This window comes from Phyllostomus hastatus, unplaced genomic scaffold, assembly GCF_019186645.2.
Source record: "Phyllostomus hastatus isolate PE091 unplaced genomic scaffold, TTU_PhHast_1.1 phas_contig_41, whole genome shotgun sequence".
NCBI lineage: Eukaryota > Metazoa > Chordata > Mammalia > Chiroptera > Phyllostomidae > Phyllostomus > Phyllostomus hastatus.
The window spans coordinates 7,111,298-7,130,462 of NW_025333876.1; the positions used below are offsets into that span (position 1 = coordinate 7,111,298).

Here is a 19,165-nt window from a genome sequence, read left to right on the forward strand (position 1 = left end):
TGTTAATGTAGTGAGAGCATTAAACAATGACCACCCATCAGAACTGGTAAGGGATTGGCACATTCACTGTATCAGCCCCTTCCTCCAAGTGAGGGGTCTAAATAATGTGACACAACATCTGGCCAAACCCAAGCTGTCCTCTGTTGCTACGCAAACCAGAATGACACCATCAGAAGTTTAGAGAAACTGAGCGCCATCTACAGATACCCTTGTTGAGCAGACAGTAATTGGGGTCACATTTCAGAGGTCTTGATGTGGAGCCTGGGCGAAAGAATGTGACACTGAGTGGAGGCCCCTACCCCCTATGGGGGATGATAGAAAGGAAGGAGTATGAAAGCCATAGATTACATTACTAACAGGTAAGCCATGTTGGCCAGGTAGTCTAAAGTACTGTCCCAGGCTTTCGTATACCAGACTAAGGACCCATGTTGAGGCATCTAGTGCCATAAAGGGACGTTAAGTCACAAGAGGCAGCCACTGCCCTGACTCCCACTGTGGAGCAATGTGCTGTGCTGCTGAGAACATGGAGCTCCTCATGCCTGGGAGAGGGGTCATCTATAGGAATTTGCAATGGGATGTGTCACTGGGATGAGCATGGCTTAGCACCCCAGGGTGAGGGGAACTACACAATCTGCACTGGACCAGCTGTCCTGCTAGCTGGACCAGTGGAAAAACACCTGGAATAAAACATGTATCACTGAGAGAAAGTATGAGCTTGGGGGTCCTGGTCTGGCACGTCCCACTCCCAGTCCCTCTCATGCAGTATCCCCTACCACATGGATGGTATGCATGTCCTGGTCAGGTTCCTAAAGCTGCCAATCCCCCTCTCCTCTCTGCTGGTGTGATCATTTGGCCACCATCTTTGTTCCCTCTGTTGTCCTGGAGGACATTACAACACATAAGGAAGCCCTTAATAAGCTCACCCAGCAAGCCTTGAGTGTCAGCTGACAAAGCCTGTCTCCACTGAACACTGAAGTGTCCCTAGTGAGAAAGCTGTCCTCCAAAATAGGATGGCCCTGGACATGATCACTGCCTCACAGGGGGACACCTGTATCATTATCCAAAGAGAATGTGTTTATACCATGAGCCTGCTAATGTATCATCTTCATTAATTCACATGAAGACACATGTGAATGCCCTCAATGATCTGACCCCCAGCCTAGTGGACATAATAAATCATTGGTTCTGATCTTGGGGCACTTGGTGGAAAAAGTTATTTCTTACTTTGGCAATCATTACCTTAACCTGTTTCCTCTTGCATGTGCCTGTACTGATGTTGTGGTGTTTGCCTTGAATGCAGCCAGAGCCACCAAATAAGCCACCTCCATGCTGACCACCAAGGACATATCATAGAAGAGGAGGCAAGTGACATTGTAAGGGTCAGTCATAAGGGGTGGAGTGCTGGAGAAGGTCATCCAAAGGACCTGATCACCAGTTGAGCAGTGAGCCAGATGCAGGCAACTGGAGACTCCTCAACCCTCCCTGTATGTCCTGACCACCATTCCCACAGCAGGAGTCACTTCAGGGATGCAGCCTTGAGAGAGGAAGGAACTGTGAGACCACCTGGACTGAACCCCATTAAGTCTTTCCTATAAAGTTTTAAGACTTGGCAGGCAGTGTGGAGATCTACTTGTCTAGTGGTCACCCAAGATGACCTTGTATGTATGTTCCCTTGCTTATTCCACCTACCACCTGCCAATCTGGGGAGGCTGCATTTTCACAGTCTCTCCTCGTCCTCAGTGTAACAGGTGGTTCATATATCACCAGGAACGCCCAAGAATGCACACCAACATCTACTGCATGTGTCCTCATTGTCTAGCATCCCAAACAGCAGAGCTGCTATTTGGCACCTGGCCTCTAGGCAACCCACTTCCTCCTCCCCGTTGTCTATTGGTCCTAACAATTGTCCCAGTTTCCTGCAAGCTCAGCAGTGCACCAGAAAGCATGATTTACCTGACGCCCAGGGCCTAGTAGTTTTGTATTAACAGGGACACCCAGACGATCCATTCTGCCACATATTCAGAAACATGTGAAGCTTTACAATTATTGTAAATAATTATCTTTAACTGTTTTAAGATTCACAAACTACATGGTCTTATCACATTAACTGTGTTTATTCTGTCCTAGTTATAAATATGTATATATGCACTCTTTCTTCTAGCCTCTCATACCCAGTGTGCCCAATATCCCACACATGGCCCTCCTTCTGCAGCTGATCCCAACAACCTTGGGAGGACATTTACAACCATCTTATTTAGGAAATGTCATTTACTACCAAGTTAAAAGGACAGGATACAAGTAAGTATGCATTTGATAATTTCCTGAAAGATGCCATTAAGATATATAACCAGGCCACTTGGCAAGAGTAGAAAAAGTAGAATACCCGAAATCTTTAAAATTTTTAAATGTGCTGAGAACATCACAAGGACTCAAAATATTTGTGTGGTCAATTTAGAAACCACAGAATGACCTAAGTCTTCAATATAAAAAGCTGTTTATCCAGGAGATTCAAACAAAACTGTCTACATCATTATTTTCTGATCTGGAGTTACAGTGGAAAAAAATGAGGCGAGTGAAATCATACTGCTCTGAAAAATATGCAAACTGACTGCAAACACACTCACCAGAATTCTCAGTTGTTTGGTATGCACCATCGAGGACTTCTTGATCACCCTCTGCAGCTATATATGCCCATGTGTCAGTCTCATCTCTTGTGTTTCTCCTTTCTTTAAGTACCTGTTTGTTTTCTTTAGCTTTGTGATCTTCTGTGAAATTACAATCCAGTGGTATTTCTTCTCTTTTCTGATTATTCTCAGGAAAATCATTTTTTTCTTCTGGAGTTAATTTAAAGAAATCAAATGCATTTCTAATTTCCTTAAATGCTGGTGAAAAAAATAAAATCAATAAGGACTAGGAACCACAACTTTCTTTTATAATCAAAAGAAAATCTGGGTTTGTATTAAAGAAACAGGTATTTCCTTTCTTTTTCTTTTTTTAATTCTTACCCAAGGATAGGTTTTCATTGATTTTAGAGTGAGGAATGAAGAGAGAAAACAGAAACATCAATGTGAGAGAAAAACATTGACTGGTTGCTTCCCGTATGTGCCCCAACTGGGGTCTGAACTCACAGCCTTTTGGTGTTCAGGATGATATTCTAATCAACTCAGCTGCCCAGCCAGGGCATCGTTTAAAAAAATTTTTTTTTGATGTTTTTTAAAGAGTGAGCAATGGAAAGTAGGAGGTAAGGGGGAATAGGGGGAGAGGACGGGGGCGGGGGAGAGGTGGTGGGGGGAGAGATTTGTTGTTCACTTACTTATGTATTCGTCGGTTGATTCTTCTATGTGCTGTGGCCTAGCATTGAACGCACAACCTTAGCGTAATGGGACGACACTCTAATCAGCTGAGCTACCTGGCTAGGGCCCAAAACAGACATATTCTTAACTTTTACTAATATCTTCTGTGGTTGTAAAGCATGACCAGATCAAAGCCATTAAGAGGTTTCAACTGATCTTTCTACTGGCTGCTCTATGTTTCGAAAGGGTTTCTGTCCAACAGGAATGGCTGGTTTTAGTGTTGTGAATCACTCTTAGTTTCCACAAAGGCCTACTGAAGACAGAACAATCCCAGACATGCCATCAGCTGTTCTACTAGGACAACTGCCTACAACTGTATCCTGAAGCTAATCTTGTACACAAACGATCTTGGGGGTGAGTGGAAAATAGTAGGGTACCATGCCAGCATGCTGACAGTGTACCTAGTAAACTACCTGATGCCTGTGAAACTCCATTGAAAGTGAAAAGAAGACTGGCTAAGTACTAGATCTGATATAATAACCCCAAAAAGCGGCAGAACAAAACATAATTAGAAAGAACTCTATTATAAACTCTGGGTACATAGCTAGTTGGTGTTATTAGCAGAGGATACTGAAAATCAGACTCCCAGTAAATATCCTTATAAATAGAATAAGCAGTTGTTTAAGATAGTATGTTCACAGTAAAAATGTACCCGACCGTGACAAATAAGACAGTAGGGGGAAGAAAGAATTAATTACCTACTCCAATTATACAATATTTGGAATCTTCAATCACTCTTCGAAGGAGTAATTATAGTCACTTAGTGCATGATCCATGAAAACAATAATTGATTTTTACTAGCTTCCATTCTGCAGCTACTTAGTCTCAAGTCCTAGACAAGGCATAGAAGCAGAAAATGCTACCTCAGTTACATATAGCTTTTGGGAGAAAACCTGGAGGAACAATCTATCTTTAGGAATTACTGCTTCCATGCAAACATGTTTTTCAAGTACTGCTAGTGCATAAACTAAAATACCCTCTGTGATGAGGAATATTCTATAAATTACTTGTCCCAGTAGTGCAAGTGTTATGGTATATATTAACATAATCCAAAATGAATATTCAACATTATGTTTGTGTAACTGACACAGAGCTAAAAACAATAAACACAGTAAAACAGTAGTTTGCCTCATCTGGTATTTACCATTCACTTTTCTGCCACAGCTAACTTCCTGTTTCTAATTATTCCATCGTCATAAACAAAAGGAGAGAAAACAAGGTGAGCAGGAGGAGAAAATGTTACAAACAACTGAAGCTGTTGTATAATAAACTAAGATAGCCCTGGCTGGTGTGGCTCAGTGGATTGAGCACTGGCCTGTGAACAGAAAGGTTGACAGTTCGATTCCCAGTCAGGGCACATGCCTGGGTTGTGGGCCAGGTCCTCAGTAGGGGGCATGTGAGAAGCAATGGATCAATGTTTCTCTCTCTTTCTCCCTTCTCCTCTCTCTAAAAATAAATAAGACCTTTCTTTTAAAAAATTAAAATAAAATAACTGGTGAAACAAAAGCAGCCCATGGTTCTAAACTGCCCAGTGAATGAAGTTTTTAAGTTTTGAGGTGTTCCTGGAACTTTTTAGTCAATAGGGTGACATAGGTAAACATGGTACTTGAATCCTCCCATAAACACAGCAAATTTATAGTTACACTACAGAACAACCATCATTCAGAACTGCCTGAAATCTAGCTAAGTGGAAGTCCAACAAATAGGGCTTTAAAGCAGCAGCCACATCAAGACTGCTAGGAGGGGAGGAAATGCAGAACAGACTGATCCCATACCTACATGTAGTAGATAAAAATTGAGAGGAATTATCTCAATTGCAGAGGCCCCCACTTGAGGAGGAAGAGGTCCCAGCCCCATACCAAGTCTCTCAGTCTAGGGTTCTACAATCAGGAAGAGAAGTCTTCACAAGTTCTGTCTATAAAAACCAGCAGGAATTGTGGCTGAGTGAGATGAAGGACTTCTGGAGTCCCAGATTTTCCTCTTACTGGGCCTGTGCATGGACTTACATGGTATCACTTGCTTTGAGCTCTGGCACTGGGGGAGCAGCTTGAAAGGCACTAGGGACATATGGGGAAGAACTGCATTGTCTGACATCAAAGTGAGAGGTGAGGGAGGCAACTTTCTGACACAGAAGTGCTGGCAGAGGCCACTGTTCCTGTTCTTAGCCCTGCCCCCACAGAGATGGCAGACGGGCACCATACCTGAGTCTTCATTAACCTAAGCAACACTCACTATGCCCTGGTGATTACCTGAGACCCCTCCCCACCCAACTTGCAAGATCCACCCAAGCTATTTCTAGTGGCTTTCCATACAAATGGTCTCTCTTGCCTCATTCTTTAGACTTCCCTAAAATCCCTCAAACAAGTACCATCTGGCCTCTGCGTACCCCATACCTCTTGCTAAGTGACCCCAGGTATGGCACTGTATCAGCAGGCCATGGTTCACACCTTGGCCTTTCATGGGTACCTGCAAGCCCAGTAAAAGTAGCAACCATATGAAGATCACTCTGTAGCTCAAGCCAGGTAGCCCCAGGCAGGTCATAGGCGGTGGCTTATCTTGCATCTCCTGGGAGGCCCCAGAGTCAGTGCACTCAGTGGACAGCTTCATACCACACTGCATTACAACCCTACCACTTCCATGAATGACACACTCAAGGAACAGACTCAGGGTGCACCAAAGCCCCACTGATGCAAGTCCTGCTCCATACGGTTGACTTTGGCATAGCAACTCCTCTCTGTGGTTGCATGTGGTTCTCGCAGCAAATCAGCCTGGGGGTCAATCCCTCCCAGTGACTCCAGTAGTAATCAAGGCTCAACTACAATAGACAGTGCACACAGCCCACACAGGGGCACACCCGTAACATCCAGCTTGGGTGATTGGCACACCAGCTGGATGCCAACATCCGAGCTGGATGTGCCATTAGCTTTACAGGACACATACTACATACACAAGGCCACTCTTCCAAGTCTGGGAGACACAGCAGCCCTAAATAACACATAGGAACAAACACAGAAAAACAACCAAAACACAGAAACGAAGAAACAGGTCCCAATGAAAGTATAGGAGAAATCTCCAGAAAAACAACTAAATGAAAAGGAGACAAGCAATCTACTAGATGCAGAGTTCAAAATGCTGGCTGTAAGGCTGCTGAAGGAACTTAGTGAGGACCTCAAGAGCATAAAAAAATATTCTAGTAAGGGACTTCCAGCCAAGATGGAGGTGTAGGTACACTGTGCCTCCTCGCAGAACCAAAAGAAGGACAACAAACATAAAAACAAAAAACAGCCAGAACTGACAGAAAATTAAACTGTATGGAAGTCCGACAACCAAGGAATTAAAGGAGAAACATACACTCAGACTAGTAAAGGGGCGGAGATGGGCAGCAAAGACAGAAAGAATGTATGGCAAGGTGGTAGCTGGAGGACCGGGTGGGCAAGGTAGCAAAGTGCAGAGTTCCTTTCTGATCCCTCCCCCACAGACAGTGCCACAACACAGTGATGTGTGTTGACCCGCCCTGGCAAATACCTAAGGCTGTGCTCCTGACAATGTAAAAGGTGCACTGAGACAAAGAAATATGGCCCAAATGAAAGAACAGATCAAAACTCCAAAAATAAGCCCTCAATGGTATGGCACAGTGGATTGAGTGCTGGCCTGCGAACCAAAGGGTCACCAGTTTGATTCCCAGTCAGGGCACATGCCTGAGTTGCAGGCGAGGTCCTCCAGTAGGGGACATGTGAGGGGCAACCACACATTGATGTTTCTCCCCTTTTCTTTCTCCTTCCCTTAGCCTCGCTCTAAAAATAAATAAATAAAATCTTTAAAAAAAAAGTAGAGGTAAAACTCCCAAAAATACAACTAAGTGATGTAAGATAGACAAGTTATTAGATGCAGAGTTCAAAATAGTGGTAATCAGGATACTCACAGAAATGATTGAGTATGGACTCAAAATAGAGGAATAAGTGAAAGCTATTCAAAGTAAAATAAAGAAAAATATACAGGGAAACAACAGTGATGGGAAGGAAAGTGGGACTCAAATCAACAATTTGGAGCATAAGGAAGAAATAAACATTCAACCAGAATAGAATGAAGAAAACAGGAATTCCAAAAAATGAGGAGGCTTAGGAACCTCTGGGACAACTTTAAACATTCCAACATCCGAATCACAGGGGTGCCAAAAGAACAAAAGGAATAGAAAGAAATTGAAAATTTATTTGAACAAATAATGAAGGAAAACTTCCCCAATCTGGCAAAGAACATAGACTTCCAGTAAGTCCAGGAAGCTTATTAGAGTCCCAAAGAAGTTGGACCCAAGGAAGCACACACCAAGACACATCATAATTAAATTACCCAAGATTAAAGATGAGGAGAGAATCTTAAAAGCCGCAAGAGGAAAGGAGAGGGTTACCTACAAAGGAGTTCCTCTAAGACTGTCAGCTGATTTCTCAAAAGAAATCTTACAGGCAAGAATGGACTGGAAAGAAGTATTCCAAGTCATGAAAGGCAAGGACTTACACATCCAAGATTACTCTATCCAGCAAAGCTATTGTTTGGAATAGAAGGGCAGATAAAGTGCTTCTAAAAGAAGGTATAGTTAAAGGAGTTCATCATCATCAGGCCCTTATTATATTTAATGTTAAAGGGACTCACCTAAGAAAAAGATAAAAAATACGTGTAGTAAAAAAAAATATATGGACAGTAAAATAACAATAAACTTACAACTTTCAACAACTGAATCTAGAAAAAAACAAAAAAACAAACTAAGCAATCAGAACAGGAACAGAATCTCAAAAATGGAGATCACATGGAGGGTTTTCAGCTAGGAGAGGGGTGGAAGAGAATGGGGGAAACAGTACAGGGAATAATCACCATAAAAAGTTAGGGGGAGGTTAAGAATAGTATAGGAAATGGAAAAGCCAAAGAACTTATATGTACAACACATGGACATGAACTAAGGGGGTGGCGGGGGGGCAGGGGGGGAGTATATGCTTGTGGGAGAAGGGTGCAAGGTGGAGGGGAATAAGAGAGAAAAAAATGAGACAACTGTAATAGCATAATCAATAAAATATACTTTAAAAAATCCAGTGAGAAAAGGTTACACTAGTTGAAATAAAGAACAATTTATAAAGAATCAATAGTAGAGTGCATGAAGCCAAGAATCAAATCAGTGATTTGGAATATAAGAAAGCAAAAACCCCAATCCGAACAGTAAAAAGAAAAAAGAATCCAAAAATATGAAAATTGTATTAAGAGCCTCTGGGACAACTTTAAGTGTATCAACATTTGCATCATATGGTTGCTGGAAGGAGAGGAGAGAGAACAAGAAATTGAAAATCTATCTGAAGAAATAATGATGGAAAATTTCCTAACCTGGTAAGGAAATCAACAAGTCCACAAAGTGCATACAGTCCCAGATAAGATGAACACAAAGAGGCCCAAGCCAAGAAACACTGTAATTAAAACACTAAAGGTTAAAGACAAAGAGGAAATCCTTTAATGCATCAAAGGAATAGCAGCTGGTTCCCTAACAAGGGAGCTCCCATAAGACTGTCAGGTAGATTCTTAACAGAAACTATGCAGGACACAAGGGAGTGGCAAGAAATATTCAAAGTGATAAAAAGCTAGGACCTACAACCAAGACTATTCTACCTAGCAAAGCTATCATTTAGAAAGGAAAGACAAATAAAGAGCTTCCCAGACAAGAAAAAGTTAAAGGAATTTGTTACCACCAAACTACTACATAAAATTTTACAGGGTCTTCTTCAAGGGAAGATAATAAAAGATCAAAAATACAAACAACAAAATGACAATACATACATATCTATCAACAATTGAATATAAAAAACAAAATAAATGAACAAGCAGAACAGACATAGATATAGAGAACATCTTGAAGGTTGCCAGATGGGGGTAATGGGTGAAAAAGGTAAAGGCATTAAGAAGTACAAATTAGTTGTTATATAGTCATAGGGATGTAAAGTATAGCATAGGGAGTAATAATATTCTAATAACTATATATGGTGTCACATACGCACAAGATTTATTGGGATGATAACTAGTGGGTTATGTAAGGTCTAATCACTACACCTGACACTAATAAAATACTATATGTCAACTTTAATTGAAAAACAATAAATGATTAAAGAAAATAATAATTAGCCCTGACTGGCATGGCTCAGTAAGTAGGGTGTTGTCATATAAACTGAAAGGTAGCTGGTTCGATCCCAGTCAGGGCACATGCCTAGGTCCCCAGTTCAGGGTGTGCGAGAAGCAACTGATTGATTTTTCTCTTGTGCATCAATGTCTCTCTTTCTCCCTCCCTTCCCCTTTCTCTAAAAGTAAATAAAATCTTAAAAAAAATAAAATGTTAAAAAAAGAAAGAAATTTACCAGTTTAGTGACACTGCAGGTTAGAAGAGAGACTATTTCACAGTACATTAAATTCCTTGAATAAAAGATGGCAACAGTAAATGGTATTAACACTCACTCTTTAATCCTTTTGGCTCTTTGCGGCCTTTTTCTTCCTTGTCTAAATCATGCCTTTTCTGGTATTTTTCTTTGGGTTCATTTTTTTTGGTCTCTTTTTCCTGAAAGAAACACATGTAAGACCCAAAAAATAAGAGCTGCTACCATCTGACACCTTTGTGTGCCATGGCACCTGACCACTGATCATTAAATCTTTTACACATTAACAGTTGCTTCCTCAATTGAGATTTTTACTCAACTATAATTTATAGCCCTGGCTGGTGTGGCTCAGTGGATTGAGCACCAGCCTGCAAACCAAAGGGTTGCCGGTTCAATTCCCAGTTAGGGCACATGCCTGGGTTGCACACTGGGTAACCAGTGGAGGGTATGCAAGAGGCAACCACACATTGACGTTCCTCTCCCTTTCTCCTTCCCTTCCCCTCTGTCTAAAAAATAAATAAAATCTTAGGAAAAAGACATAATTTATAAAACATCAAATTAAAAACCCAATACGAATTTCCTGAACTCTCTGTTAAGAATTTATTACTAAAAATAAAGAAAATTCCAGCTCTGACTGGTGTGGCTCAGTGGGTTGGGCATCACCCCACAAACTTCAAGTTTGCCAGTTCGATTCCTAGTCAGGACATATGCTTAGGTGTGGGCCAGGCCCCCGACTGTGGGAACGAGAGAGGCAACTGACTAATGTTTCTCTCCCTCTCTTTTTTCTTCCTCTTCTCCCTCTAAAATGTAAATACAATCTTTAAAAATAAATTCCCAAAAATGTTATCCTACAGTCCTATTAAGCAAACAAGACCTTTTATTTATGTACATTCTGCCTTCTCAGCTAATTTTGCTGACAGTTTTGTCATTTAAAATTCTTTTTAAAAATTTACATTGCATAGACATTTTTATATGAACGTGTTCATAAAATTTTGTAAATTCTTTTATTTTGGCTATACTGACCTCATAATTAATATTTCCATGGATATATAATAGGTCTCAAGTTGATGCAGCATTTTCTTAACCATTTCCCTGTTGGGGACTGCCCTGCCTGGTCTCAGGAAGCTGTAACCCCCCCCCCCCCCGTGACTTAGGTTGAGTGAAAGACCTCTGGACCAGAAGCCACTGAGGAGACAAATCTTATTTCCCTGGCATGAACGCTGCCTGTTCTAATGCCTGGCTTCCCTTTTGTATGATCGGCAGTCAATGATGGGTAACAATTCTCTAAGAAAGAGAATGAAGCTAAGATAGACGCGATCACGTGGGAATGCCTAGGGAAGAAACTCACAGGGCTATGGATATGAAGGGGTGATTGACATCAACCCCTGCCCCCCTGCTGCCTCTGTCATCTGCCTGCAGGGGTGGTGCAGCCCAGACCAGAAACGGTGGGCCCCCCGGGGTAATCAGGCCTGGGACATAGAATATGCAAAATCCTGTGAGATCTGTTTGCTGGAGGATGTTACTAACTTGGAATTTAAAGGCACAGGCAGGAAACCTTTGGAATCTGTAGCCTTTCATATGTTAAAGACCACAAACCTTGCTCAGAATCACAGCAGGGGTTCTGTCCCCACCTTTGTAAGTTGCCTACATCTTTTGATCTTTTCTGCCAGACTGTGAATCCACAAACTAAGTCTGTTTTCTCAATAAAAATCTGCTTGGGTATGGACACAGGGCGCTCCCCACTAGAGAGAGGGTGGCCATTTTGTCCCTATTCCCCCACAGGACCTGGTTGTCTCTGTGTATGTTTTCCTTGTGTTTTGATGAACATCCGCAGCCGAAATGGATACTGCTGGCCGGTATCCTCTACATTTCCCTCATGGCTAAACAGTTAGACTGGTGATTAATTTAAATGATGATAATACTGCTATAAATATCTATGTCTACAGAGCTCTTTCTCCCTTGAAAATGATTTCTTTAAGATAAATCTACAAAACTGAAAATAATGGATAAAAATTACTGTTTTTATAGTGCTTGATAAATAGTGCATGTATCAATACATATATGAATATTTTCATAATGTGGAAAATGTTTCCACTTTGAAAACCCATTTAAAACAATTTTTACAATAAGGGGATAAACTATTAAATATATTTTTACAAGAAAAGACTTAATGGGAGAAAAACTGTTCTTATAATTCTACTGTTTTCTCATTATTTGTGAAACTCTGACTATTCAAAGGAGAGTTAGCTGGACAGGAACATTCCTTATAAGATTTTAACACAGAGTTCTTCAAACAACCCCCCTAGTACTTACTTCCCTGGCCAAGTCAGTGGATAAGAGGCCCCTCTCTTCCTCACCCAGCCTTGAGCTCTTCTGTGTATAGGAAGATGCATGTGTCAGATTATCTGAGTCTGTGGTATTTCTGCTTTTGTCTTGATTCCTTTGCTTTTTATGTGCATTTTTCTTCTCTAAAGAAAGGTTCTTGTTTTCTAGCTTTTTGCTTTCTTTAAGTTCCTCGGCCTTTCTGGGTTTCTTTTTGTTTCTCTTTCCTCTGACATCAGCATCCTCATCAGCACTCCCACACCCATCCAGCTGTTTATCTAGAACAACGTCTTGAGCTCCATCTGGCCCTGCTTTGTCTTTTCCACTTTTAATCTTCAGTTTCTCTTCTCTGTTGTCAGGCTGTACATCCTCACTGTCCCCCTCATGAAAGGGAGGGTCACTGAGTACATCTGATTCAGATTCCAATGGAAATTCAACACATTTGTCTTTTTTTGTTTTTCTGTTTTCTTTGAAATCTTCTTTTATTTTACTTTTAAAATCTCTTATTTCACCCTTTTTAATTTTCTTTAATTCCTTAGTTTCTTTTATATCATCCTTTTTGGGCTTTTTGGATTCCTTTAATTCTTCTTTGGCTTCAGAAATTCTTTTCTTTGTCCTTAAATCAAAAACTGAAATTTCAAAGCTCTCCAGGTCTGGCTTCGATTTCTCTTTTAGTTTACCAGTCTTTGCTTTTTTCTTCTTCAGATCATCAGGGCTTTTCTCTTCTCTCTGCCTTAATTTTTTCTTTTTCTTTTTTGGAGAAGTATCTTCTTTTGTCTCACTCTGCTGATCACTATCAGAGTTTGCCTCAAATATGTCATTATTTAAGGATAGTCTCTATAAAACAGAAAAAATTTAAATACTCATTAACATAGTAATTTGAAAGGTTTTGAAAAGTAGTACTGACAATATCTGGTAGAAATGTTTTTTTCCTCCCTAGAAGTTTCTCAACTCCTTAAAATTACTTACCTAAACATAAGATGTGTAATATTACCTATATCTCTGATTTAGCAAATAGGTGTTACCGATGAAGAGCTTCAATTTAAGAAAGCAGATGTGAACAACAGTAACTGTCTTATGTATGGTGGTGTTGGTGGGGGTAGGGTTGTAAATGGTTTGAATTACAAAATTCCCCAAATCACCAAGTAACTAATTTATATAGACTATCTTGGTTATCATTAAAAAAAAATAAGTAGTTGCCAATCTAAACACAAAGGATTTTTTTTTTTAAAGTTTTTGGGTTCTGTGGGAGCGGGGGCTGGATTGGGAGTAAAAAGGAGAAAACTGTATTTGAACAATGATTAAAATAAAATAAAATAAAATAAATAAAAAAATAAAAAAAGTATTGAGGAAATATCAGGCTCACTAAACTTAAAAAAAAAAAAAAAAGGTTTTTGGGTTCCAAAATGTCCATAAACTTGCTGTTACACTTCACTATTGTATATGGAATGAGTAAAGATGGCACCCAAATCTCACCTCTGCAACTGATTTATTACATACAGTTGATCCTTGAACAATGCAGGAGTTAGGGGCAATAAGCCCTGCACACTTGAAAATCTGAGTATAACTTTGAATCCCCCAAGATTTTACAGTTGTGGGGGACTGGTTTCAGGACCATGCCTCCCCACCAATAGCCACAGATACAAAGCTCCATGCATGCTCAACTCCCTTATATAAAATGGCATAGTTCCAATATAAACATAGTAGGTTCTTACATCCACAGAGTCCTGTGGTTGATTCTGCAAATGAGGAACATGAGAATATGGAGGGCTGGGATTATGGTATATTTACTGAAAAAATCTGTATACAGGTGGACCTGTGCAGTTCAATCCCATACTGTTCAAGGATAAACTTACTTCAAATTAGATATGGAGGGCCTGGAAGGCAGGGAGAAAAGAGATACTAAATAACAAATAAATGCACCTATTTATCAAATTGATAATATAACCACAGAGAAGAAAAACAAAAGAATTAATCTAAGTAACTTTGATACTAAACACCCCCAGTGAAACTCGTAAGTACAGCAAACCTGCATATAAATTTGGAATTTTACAAGAAGTGGTGTAGCAAATCCGAAGCTAATTTCTAATCATTGTAGTAAGGAGAAGTCAGTACAAATAGAGCTGATGGGAACCAGTGTTCTCAGGATATAAAAAGGAAGCTAGTACGATGACCAATGAGAATGACAGGAAGCCCCTGTAGCAATGGACTGAACAAATGTGTACGTTTTCCTTTAGTTCTATTTTGGGCTTAGAAATAATGGCACCCTAGCAGCAGTTAGTACATCTTCGTTTCTAAAACCTCTTCCCTCCTAAAGAGAACCAGGTCGGAGCAGAGAAGTTCATGGCAATACTGAAACACCTCTGCCAGAAAGCAATGATGTGCTCAAAAGTAACAAGAGAATATCAAAAAGATGCAGGAGGTGGCTTGAAGGTAAATTTGGAACCATTTTGGAACCCACTAGATAAATGCGGAACGATTTTAGCATTAAGGCAAGTAACAACAGTAATGGACATAATGCATTGACGAAAGGGTCCATGAGTATAATATGGACACTAAGAGAGAGGGTGGAGTGGCCCTTTATAGACACAGACTGAAAAATACAGAATAAAAGAATTAGAAAAATCAATATTTTACAACCACCACAGTAATAACTAATTGAGGCATGAATCATACAAGTATTTTAAAATCAAGGGGTGAGAAGGTTATTGGGGAACAAGAAATTCTGTTTCAAAGATTACTTGTTATTAGATTACTTATTATCAGGTTACTTATTATTTTAAAAGTAAAAAGGTATTTTTAAAAAGGGAGAAAAATGGGCCTTGCTATCATATAATTTATAATATATGTAATAATAAATTAGAAACTGACATATCTTGATGTAATTAATGCACATGATACTGAATCTAATCATGAGGAAACAAATCATCTAATTCCAATTTTTTAAAAATACAGTTTATTTGTGATTTAACATTAATAAGCATTCATCTAGTTCCAATTTGAACAACTTTCTAGAAACAATTGGCCTAGACTCATAAAAACTGTCCATGTCATGAAAGACAAAAGGTTATGAATATCTAGAAAATAGGAAACTAGAAAGATATGAGATGAAGCCCCCTGCATGACAGAAAGCAATAAAGGACCTTTAGGAACAATGGAAAAGCCCTACTGAATGCAGCCATGTGTTAGCTGGACATCAGACAACAGTGTTGCTGATATAACACTAATGATGTGTCATAGTGAGGAATCTGAATTTCCCTGAGGATGTCTCTGTAGTTAAGAGACACATGCTGAGGAATTCAAGAAAGTCTGCAATGTGCTCTGAAGTTATCGTCTCCTCACCTTACAGCCATCCCTCTGCTGTAAGTAATTTCTGTAAGAGTACTGAATGACTTCTACTTTCTCATTTTACCCTCTGTCCTAAAGAGTTTACACTGCAGTCCATCCCCTTGAAAATCATGCTGCTAAGGACTGGTGTTGATCTTATTTCCAAACTTGAAGAATTAAATATCCTGGTTTTACTTACATTTTCTGCAATGATAAAGGGAAAAGGAGGGGGAAAAAGGAGGACTAAATTTAATCTTGCCAGGTGTATGATTAATATTACTTCAAAAATATTTTTAAACAAGAATTATAAAACTGATTTTTTAAAAATACAGTCCATCAGATTGTGACTTGGAAAATAGTAATAACAAGAACTATCCTGCATCCTATACCAATTCCCAGCCCATGCCTTTTTCTTTAACTCAGGCCTGTATTTCTAGTTGGAGACTTGAAATCTTCATGAAATGACAAGTAATGTGTTCAAAACTGGACCCATTCCCTAAATACACCATCATTTATCTAGGTTCCCAAATATGTAATCTTAGTTATCTCTGACTCCATTTCCCCTCCTCCTTCAGATCAGTCACAAAACCCTGTGGAATATGGAATCAGTGCTCCAACCTACACTACCTGAATTCAGTTCCTTACCTCTCCCTTTTGGCAGTCTCTCCCCATTCCAGAATCAATTATATCCCTGGCTAATAAAGGCAGAAGGGATGAAAGAATTAGGAAATAACTATTTTCCAACCTCTAATGAATTAATGGTTCTAGGCAATGATCATCAATGGCTCCTAAAACCTACACATCAAATATTAGGAGCACTCCAATAATGGAGCAGATGGAAAACACCTTATCTCACTGATCACCTCAACCTCACTGTGAGAGTTAATTGGACGTTATGTGCTTTCTAATAGGTTGTGATGGGGGTGCATGACACCAATTATGACTTTCCCTGAAAAAACTAACTAAACCTGAACACAGTCATCCTTCCATGTCTAGCTACCAGCTTATAGAAATAGGGGGGATAGAGAAACATATTAAAAGACAACACACTCAGTCAAACCCAGAATATAGGAAATTCTACAAAAAAATGTGGTTTCTTCATCAATAAACAGCATGGGGAAAAAAGGTGGGAGGGTTAGGGGTAGAAATAATTACACATTAGGAAAGATTTTAGAGTTTATCAATAATATACAATGTGTAGGCCTTTCTCAAATCCCATATCAATTAAATCAACAAAAACTGTTTTTGTTTTGAAACAACAGGGGGAAACTGAACATATTATTAGGTATTAGAAGGTACTAAGAACTAAGTATAAACTTCTTGGTATGATAATAATATAGTGGGTGTTTTAACAATTCCTTTTACATACTGAAGTATTTCAAGGGGCAGCAATATGACATCCAGAATTTCCTTTACAACACTCTAGCAAATCAAAAGGGAGGGTGAGAAGCAAAGAGGAAAAAGAAGAATGTCAAAGTACTGATAGATGCGGTGATGACAGTATAGCCTTATGATACCACCCTGTCCATTTTTAGATGTTCAAACTGTCCTTAATAAAATTCTTTTAAAATCACCTTTCTGAAACATCAATCTCGTGATATAACTTCCCTCAAATTTCTACTGGTTTTTCTAATGCTCCAATGGTCAAGTTGGACCCAAGCTGCACACCAACTTCCCTGGGCTCCCTTATGCTTCATTCCCATGTAACCCTTTAGCTCTTCCCACCATTCGTAAGGCAGGTGCTTCTGCACAAACTCTGTTGGTTTGTCCCTGTCCCTTGAATTCATCAATTTTAAAAAAGATTTTATTTATTTTTAGAGAGAGGGGAGTGGAGAGACAAAGAGAGGGAGAGAAACATCAATGAGAGAGAGAGAAACATCCCAACTGGCAACCCAGGCATGTACTCTCACCAGGAATTGAACCAGTGACCTTTCAGTTCGTGGGATAATGCCCAACCAACTGAGCCACACCAATCAGGGCAAACTCCTCATTTTTAAGGGCTCAGGACAAATCCTCTGTAACTTTCATGCTCATCTCAGAAAGTTGGTCACTCCTTTCTGTTTGACTCTTCACAGCACACACAGCTACCTGAGAACATGTGTCCCTGCTTCAACACCTCCCCACCCTGTCCTGAGTTCTGTGAAGACATACCTCACACCTTTTTCTGTGTGCCTAGTGATGGACACACATTACAGCTGGACTTTTAGATGAATGATCATGAAATGATTAGCAAACAAGGCTGGTGTTATCCCTTTTATTGGGTAAACAACTTAAAAGAATTCTGAAATTCTGAAAATCCTAAACTGTATAAAGAAAGAAAGTCCTCTGGGGAGTTTCCATTCACCAACTTTAAAATGGAGCCTCCACAGAAATAAGACAGTCTCCTTGCTGTCATAGCCATTCTACACCATATCCACTCTCTCAGCCTTGTCCCTGTCACCCGGCAGTGTTTCCTGCCCCATTTGGTGTCTGCTGTGGCTATCACACAATAGGGTGGCAGGGTCACTTGTAAGCTTCTGGTCCTTCTAACTCTTCCTCAGTCATCTGGGAGAAGCTTGAATGCTGGCTCCTTAGCAAGTATCTCTGAAAAATGACTTTTCTTTAGTCATTAGTTTATTCAAGAGAGTTACAACCTGAAGGTTTTAAATATAAAACAAGTTGATTTAACTAGTTTATAAATGTAGCAGCTAGATTTTAGGCACCAAAATACTCTATTTGAAAAAATCAGTTAGCTGTATTTTAGATGAATTGGTAGGTTTGCTCCCTGGGTGATCCAGACTTGGAATCCTTAGCCAGATTCACTGAAATTAGGACATAAAGATTTGCTGCCATCTACCTCATAGCATTATTGTCTGCTATCACACATTACCAGATAATAGAAATATTGATCTATTAGTGTTCACTTTAAAATAACTATAGTCCTGGTTGATGTTGCTCAGCTGGATGAAGCATTGTCCTGCAACCAAAGGGTTGCAGGTTCAAGTCCCAGTCACTGCACATGCCTAGGCTGCAGGTTCAATCCTGGTCCAGGTGCTTATGGTCCCTGGTCTGGGTGCATATGAGAGGCAACCGACTGATGATTCTCTCTCATGTCAGTGTTTCTCTCTCTCCCTCTTCTTCTCTCTCTCTGAAAGCATGAAAAAAATGTCCCTGGGAAAGTATAAAAATAAAAAATAGTAACAAATAAAAAGTATAAAACAATCACAACAAAGATTTTAAAATCACATGCCACAAGCCTGAGCACTTTTAGTATACTTGCAACCTGCCTTATTACTCATTTTAATAGTCTCATCAGTCAAATAAGCCTATTAGTTATTATTCAAATGAAGACAACTTTGAAAATAAAATGGGGCTCTACCAGTAATTATACCAAGTCAGCAGACAGAGTGGGGCTGACCCGGCAAATCATGCCAATGTGGTTACATGACACCTTGGTCTATGGGGATCTTCAGTAATACAGTATACAAAAGTGTGGTGACAGAGTACCTCATGACACACTTGTGAAATGCACAACACAGACATGCTAGGGTCATCTCCTCTGGAAACCATGAGCCTCTGGCAGTATACTCTCACGCTGTCAGAACCATTACCACCTTTTTTGAGAACTATCTTGAGTAAAAAAGGTGGTGTCACTAGAAACTGTTTTCTTATACAACATTGTATGTTCTAATAAAGACAATTCTAAAAGAAAAAATTAAAAACCATTTTGGGCCATGACACTATTGCAACACATGTTTACTTCACAAAATGTATACTCTTCAA

At 39.8% G+C, this 19,165-nt stretch overlaps 1 protein-coding gene across 2 annotated transcripts in view; it reads right to left on the reverse strand.

Moving 5' to 3' along the window:
* The window catches only part of MPHOSPH8 (M-phase phosphoprotein 8), an 83,674-nt gene that overhangs the window by 23,260 nt on the left and 41,249 nt on the right, over positions 1-19,165 (reverse strand). For both annotated transcript variants that reach the window (XM_045844844.1, XM_045844842.1), the window contains exons 3-5: positions 12,068-12,913; positions 9,837-9,936; positions 2,625-2,882 (exon numbers count right to left, since the gene is read on the reverse strand). In XM_045844844.1, coding sequence (XP_045700800.1) covers positions 2,625-2,882; positions 9,837-9,936; positions 12,068-12,913 — 1,204 coding nt within the window. The remainder of the gene's footprint in view (positions 1-2,624; positions 2,883-9,836; positions 9,937-12,067; positions 12,914-19,165) is intronic.